The 6,558-nt window shown below is 47.8% G+C and overlaps 1 protein-coding gene across 2 annotated transcripts in view; it reads left to right on the forward strand.

The window, feature by feature from the left end:
- Positions 1-6,558, forward strand: part of Polr2a (RNA polymerase II subunit A) — a 24,642-nt gene that overhangs the window by 16,712 nt on the left and 1,372 nt on the right. The window contains exons 20-29 of one of the 2 annotated variants that reach the window (XM_026780368.1): positions 272-496; positions 622-868; positions 1,556-1,656; positions 4,227-4,331; positions 4,441-4,623; positions 4,823-5,026; positions 5,500-5,686; positions 5,798-5,911; positions 6,018-6,167; positions 6,252-6,537. In XM_026780368.1, the coding sequence (XP_026636169.1) occupies positions 272-496; positions 622-868; positions 1,556-1,656; positions 4,227-4,331; positions 4,441-4,623; positions 4,823-5,026; positions 5,500-5,686; positions 5,798-5,911; positions 6,018-6,167; positions 6,252-6,537 (1,802 nt within the window). The remainder of the gene's footprint in view (positions 1-271; positions 497-621; positions 869-1,555; positions 1,657-4,226; positions 4,332-4,440; positions 4,624-4,822; positions 5,027-5,499; positions 5,687-5,797; positions 5,912-6,017; positions 6,168-6,251; positions 6,538-6,558) is intronic. The other variant, XM_005349761.3, reaches the window with a different exon arrangement.

The raw sequence follows: 6,558 nt of genomic DNA on the forward strand, positions 1-6,558 counted from the left end.
AGAGAGAAAGAATGCATTTGGTGTGTCAATAGTATCTATTTCTTTAATGAAACTAGGAAGCAGTTTGTGCAACATTTCCCAGAGTGAGGGCACTGACAGGTTATAAAGTGAAGCCTTCGTAAAGGAAGTAATCGAGGAAGGCTAAGTTTTAAGTGTCCTTTCCTTGCTACGCTCATCTCCCCAGGTTTCTCTGTAGTTAACAAATAGGTTCACCCTGACTGCATCCCACTGCTTGCACAATAAGCTTTGTCTGATGCCAACTTTTCCATAGGCCCATCCTGGAGAAATGGTGGGAGCTCTGGCTGCACAGTCCCTTGGAGAACCTGCCACTCAGATGACTCTGAACACTTTTCACTATGCTGGTGTGTCTGCCAAGAATGTGACTCTGGGTGTTCCTCGACTTAAGGAGCTCATCAATATTTCCAAGAAGCCAAAGACCCCTTCGCTCACTGTCTTCCTGTTAGGCCAGTCTGCTCGAGATGCCGAGCGGGCCAAGGTAGGAATCTGGATAATGGACTGCCTGGCAAGAAGAGGTTGAATCAAAAATGCTCTTATTTGAGGATTTCACTAGGCCTTTTGAGCTACCCCTGTGTCATGTCATGAATCACTATCTCTTCCTAGGACATTCTATGCCGCTTGGAACATACAACATTAAGAAAAGTGACTGCCAACACAGCCATCTATTATGACCCCAATCCCCAGAGCACAGTGGTGGCAGAGGATCAGGAGTGGGTGAATGTATACTATGAAATGCCTGACTTTGATGTGGCCCGAATATCCCCCTGGCTGCTGCGGGTGGAGCTGGACCGAAAACACATGACTGACCGGAAGCTTACTATGGAGCAGATAGCTGAAAAAATCAATGCAGGTAAGGCTGGGTAGGCAGCCCACACAGGTGTCCTACTTAGGTTTCTACCTTCATGGTGACGTGAGTTCCAAGAGTCATCTACCCACTTGTAAACACCTCTGCTTTCCAACGGGCCTTTTCCAGGATCCTTAACTCTTGCAGGTCCTTTCTGTACTTGTTTCTCTTTCCAGTGTGTTTTGGGTTTGGTTTGGGTGTGTGCATTTGCATGTGTGTGCAATGTACATGCATTTTTTGAGGGGCACACTTGGATATCTGAAGGGCAAAGGTTGATATTGGGTGTGTCTTCTATATCACTCTCCACCAAATATAAATGTGTGTGGGGTGTGTGTGTGTGTCTTGAGATAAGCTCTCTGGCTAAACTTGGAACTCTCTGTTTTATCTGGGCTGGATTGGATGACTGATGAGTCTCTAGGATTCCCCTCTCCCTCCCTAGCATTACACTTGGCCTTTACATGGGTACTGGAGCTCTCCACACCCAGGTCCTAATGCTTGCCAAGCAAGTGCTGCTTTTACCCCTAAGACGTCTCATTGACCCCCATCCCTTTCCTGTTTGTACAGAAGTGTTTGAGAAGTCTCCATGAGGAGGAATAACCCAAGAGTTCCTTCTGAGTGAAACACTGCACATGAAATGAAACTAGGAAGCAGTTAAATAGGTTTTTTCTCATGGTGCATTACTGTTCCCACCAGGTTTTGGTGATGATTTGAATTGCATCTTCAATGATGATAACGCAGAGAAGTTGGTCCTTCGTATCCGCATTATGAACAGTGATGAAAACAAGATGCAGGAGGTAAGTGGGGAGCCAAGGGGAAAAGATGATGCATCCTAGAGAATCGTTCAGTTCTATGTCATTAATCATTAAGATGTGAGAGCATTGAAGGTCCAGTCACACCTACCTGATACAGTGTAGGAAACAGCTGGTTAATAATGATTTTCAAGACTTTTGACAATAACAAAATCCTTAAGGTGAAATCACAGCATCCAAATAGACAGCAGAATGCATTGAGAAGGGTGCTCATCTCTTTGCCACTTGGCTCTCCTCCCAGAGCTCCTACAGCTTGTCCAAAGCAGCAGAGACTTCAGCCTTGGGAGCCAATCGGATAATAAGAATTATTGTGTTCTTGGGAAATGGTATACAGTAGGCATAAGGATCCATGTTTGACGTGTGACTCCGGAGAGGTGGTGCTGGTCTGGAAATAGCTACATGGCTCATAGATTCCAGATTGGTGGTGGTGGTGGTGGAGGATTGGAGTCAGGTTCTGGCTGTGTAGCCCAGGTAAATGATGGCCCTCCCTCCTGGAGCCTCAGAGGGAGTGCTGTGATTACAAGTGTGTGCCATCCACAGTTTGGATAGTTGTGATTTCTGCTATTTCAAGTTTAGAAGGTGGGAGGAAACAGAAAGCATTACTTTGGAGAGTTGTGGCTGGGTAGATAAAGGAGGATAAATTTAAATTGTAAGTTGTATCTCAGCATTAGAGAGGACCAAACAGTCACAGTAAGTAAGTCCTCTTAACCGAAGCCGTCGTGCTTTAGTGCTGCTCTGATCACTTACGTACGGGGTGTGTGGTCATTTTTCAGGGCTCTGTGTAGCTTTGGAGCCTAGCCTGGAACTCGCTCCGTAGACCAGGTTCGCCTCTGCTTCCCTAGCACTGGGGTTAAAGGCGTGTGCCACCACATCCAGCCCTAGTACTCCATCTTTTTGTTTCTTAAATTTATTTATGTATTTGTTTTGTTTTGTTTTTTATTTTTTCAAGACAGGGTTTCTCCGTAGATTTTTTTTGTTCCTCTCCTGGAACTAGCTCTTCTAGACCAGGCAGGCCTCGAACTCACAGAGATCCACCTGCCTTTGCCTCCCTAGTGCTGGGATTAAAGGCATGTGCCACCACAGCCCAGCCTATGTATTTGGTTTTGATGTTGTTGTTGTTGATAGGCTTTTTTGTTTGTTTGCTTTTATTTTTCCCTGAGACAGAGTCTCTACTGTAGCCCTGGCCGTCCTGGAGTTCATTGTGTAGACCAGGTTAGCCTCAAGTTCATAGAGGTCCATCTGCTTCCTGAGTGTGAATTTTAAAAGTGCTGTCACCACACCCAGCTAAATTTTTTGTTAATTTTAGGTGTGTGGAGGTGTTTCCATATGTGTATATCATCAGAACTATGCCTTGTGCCCTTGGAGGTCTGAAGAAGCTGTTGAATCACCTGGCACTAGGGTTACAGGTCATTGTGAGTCACCGTGTGGGTGCTGGGAACCAAATCCTCTAAAAGGGCAATAAATGCTTTTAAACACGGAGCCATCTCTCCAGCCATTCCAGGATTCCTTAATGTTAAGTCATATCTCTGTTCTTAAACTTGTAATTGTCTGCCTTCATCTGCCAGTTACTAGGATTATAGATAAGCTTTGTAATGCCTGGCTGCATGACATGAAGAACTTACTATTGGCTTAGAAAAATTATGAAAGTAATAGCATATCTTGATAGATTATACAATATGTTCATTAAATGAGGTCATTTTGGGACTGGAAAGATGACTTGGTTAAGAGCACTGGCTGCTCTTCAGAGGACCTGGGTTCAGTTCCCAACACATGGTGGCTCACAATTGTCTTTAACTCCAGTTTTGAGGGTTTTTTTTTTTTTTTTTTTTTTTTTTTGTTTTTGTTTTTTTCGAGACAGGGTTTCTCTGTGGCTTTGGAGCCTGTCCTGGAACTAGCTCTGTAGACCAGGCTGGTCTAAAACTCACCGAGATCCGCCTGCCTCTGCCTCCCAAGTGCTGGGATTAAAGGGGTGCGCCACCATCGCCTGGCAAGTTTCGAGGGATTTGATGCCCTCTTTTATATGGGCACTGCATACACATAATATGTAGACATATATGCAGGCAAATACGCATACACATAAAAATTACTTGTCAAGCCTGGTAGTGACGGTACACACCTTTAATTCCAACACTCTGAAGCCAGAGGTTGGCGAATCTATCAAGTTCAAGGCCAGCCTGGTCTATAGGGCAAGTACCAGGCCAGCCAAGACTGTACAGAGAAATCCTGTGGAGCGGGGGAGATACTGTTACTCTTACAGAGCACCCAATGTCTATTCCCAGAGCCCGCAGAGTGGGTCCCAATCAGTAACAAGTTTCAGGGTGTTGGTGCCTTCTGAGGTCCAAGGGCACCAGGCAGGTGTATTGTATATATAGACATACTGGTAGACGAACACTCGTAAACATAAAGCAAATATATACATTTTCTTGAAAGTTATTTTAAAAAGCTAAGAGTCTTAGTAGAGCCAAGGAAGCAGGTTTTTTTTGGAAGGCTGTAGTTTGGGGAGGGAGCAGGGAAGAAATCAAAGGTGCTGGGTCCTGACCTCACTCTTGTTGCAGGAAGAAGAGGTGGTGGATAAGATGGATGATGATGTTTTCCTGCGGTGTATTGAGTCCAATATGCTGACAGATATGACCCTGCAGGGGATCGAGCAGATTAGCAAGGTGAGCTTTCGAGACCCCTCTGCCCGCCTCCACTCCCCTCTACCCCATGGCCAGCTGCCTCGTCCTTGTCTCCCTCCTGACCTGACTGGGGCTCACTTTGTTCCTCCAGGTGTACATGCACTTACCTCAGACTGACAACAAGAAGAAGATCATTATCACAGAAGATGGAGAGTTCAAGGCCCTGCAAGAATGGATCTTGGAGACTGATGGTGTGAGCTTGATGCGGGTGCTGAGCGAGAAGGATGTGGACCCTGTGCGCACCACGTCCAATGATATCGTGGAGATCTTCACGGTAAGCCCACGGCACCATACCTCTAGTCTCTCTAGGGTTCCCCACTCATGGTTTCTATGCTTAGATGGTCTGTCTGAATCTGTTTTTGAGTTTAAGATGGGCTGAACCCTGTTATCCTCCTGACAGTCTGGGCAGTGACAGAATCAGGGAGATGAACAGAACCAACTTAATCTTGACTCTTCCTTCAACTATGTGGCAGGTCCTGGGTATTGAGGCTGTGCGGAAGGCTCTAGAGCGGGAACTGTACCATGTCATCTCCTTTGATGGTTCCTATGTCAATTATCGGCATTTGGCTCTCTTGTGTGACACCATGACCTGTCGCGGCCACTTGATGGCCATCACTCGTCACGGAGTCAACCGCCAGGACACTGGACCGCTCATGAAATGCTCCTTTGAAGAAACGGTAATGGCAGCCTTACCAAGGAGATGCACATGCATGTGTGTACGTCCCCTGCCCCTCCCCCCCCACACACACACTGGTTTCCAGAGGCAGGACTTCACTGTGTCACCCTGCCTAGCCTTAAACTCTCTGTCATGCTCCTCCCTCAACCTTCTGAGGGCTTGGCCGACAAAACAAGCATGAGGCACTTGCCTCGCTGCCATGACAGTGTCATTTTATCACTGTGTGTGTGATGGGTCTCACCGTGGAACGCTGACTGGAACTCACTGCATAGACCAGGCTGGCTTTGAACTTAGATCCTTCTGCCTCTGCTTCCCAAGTGCTAGGATTAAATGCATGAGCCATCATGCCTAGCTTAGTAAAGGCAATTTCTCAGAGCAGGTGCAGTGGTTGTGGGCACTGCCCTTCACTCTGGTGATGATTGAATCGCTGTGGCTGCTGTATGTAGAGGGACTGACGTGTCTCTTGTTGTTCAGGTGGACGTGCTTATGGAAGCAGCTGCCCATGGGGAGAGTGACCCCATGAAGGGAGTCTCTGAGAACATCATGCTAGGCCAGCTTGCTCCAGCTGGCACTGGGTGTTTTGACCTCCTGCTTGATGCTGAGAAGTGCAAATACGGCATGGAGATACCAACCAATATCCCTGGCCTGGGGGCTGCCGGACGTGAGTCCCAGGGCTTTGGCTGCTGGACCTGGCTGGGTCTGTGGAGGATAAGGGAGGGTTCCATTAGCCCCAGAGTGCTGTTCCTAATGAATTACTCTTGGCTTCTTGCAGCTACTGGAATGTTCTTTGGCTCTGCACCCAGTCCAATGGGAGGAATATCTCCTGCAATGACACCCTGGAACCAGGGTGCAACCCCAGCCTATGGTGCCTGGTCCCCAAGTGTTGGTGAGTAGCCTAGTTCAGGAAGAGAACCATTGGGTTCAAGAGGCTGTGGGGGCTGGGGAAAGGTGTGTGATTGAGCTACAGCTGATTTCACCTGCTCTCCTTCCAGGGAGTGGGATGACCCCGGGAGCAGCTGGCTTCTCTCCCAGTGCTGCATCTGATGCCAGTGGCTTCAGCCCAGGTTACTCTCCTGCATGGTCTCCCACACCAGGCTCTCCAGGCTCCCCTGGACCCTCAAGCCCATACATCCCCTCCCCAGGTGAGTTGCTATGCTCATTTCTTCTTCATTCCTTCTATGCCAGGCTCTCTATCACTTACCTTCCTTTTTGTCTTCTTCCTGCAGGTGGTGCTATGTCTCCCAGCTACTCACCAACATCACCTGCGTATGAGCCACGCTCCCCTGGGGGCTATACACCCCAGAGCCCCTCATATTCCCCTACTTCACCTTCCTACTCCCCAACTTCTCCATCTTATTCTCCAACTAGTCCCAACTATAGCCCTACTTCTCCTAGTTACTCCCCAACCTCTCCTAGCTACTCCCCAACCTCTCCTAGCTACTCCCCAACCTCTCCTAGTTACTCCCCAACCTCTCCTAGTTACTCCCCAACATCTCCAAGCTATTCACCAACATCTCCCAGTTACTCCCCAAC

This window comes from Microtus ochrogaster, chromosome 7 (assembly GCF_000317375.1).
Source record: "Microtus ochrogaster isolate Prairie Vole_2 chromosome 7, MicOch1.0, whole genome shotgun sequence".
In the NCBI taxonomy this organism is placed as follows: domain Eukaryota; kingdom Metazoa; phylum Chordata; class Mammalia; order Rodentia; family Cricetidae; genus Microtus; species Microtus ochrogaster.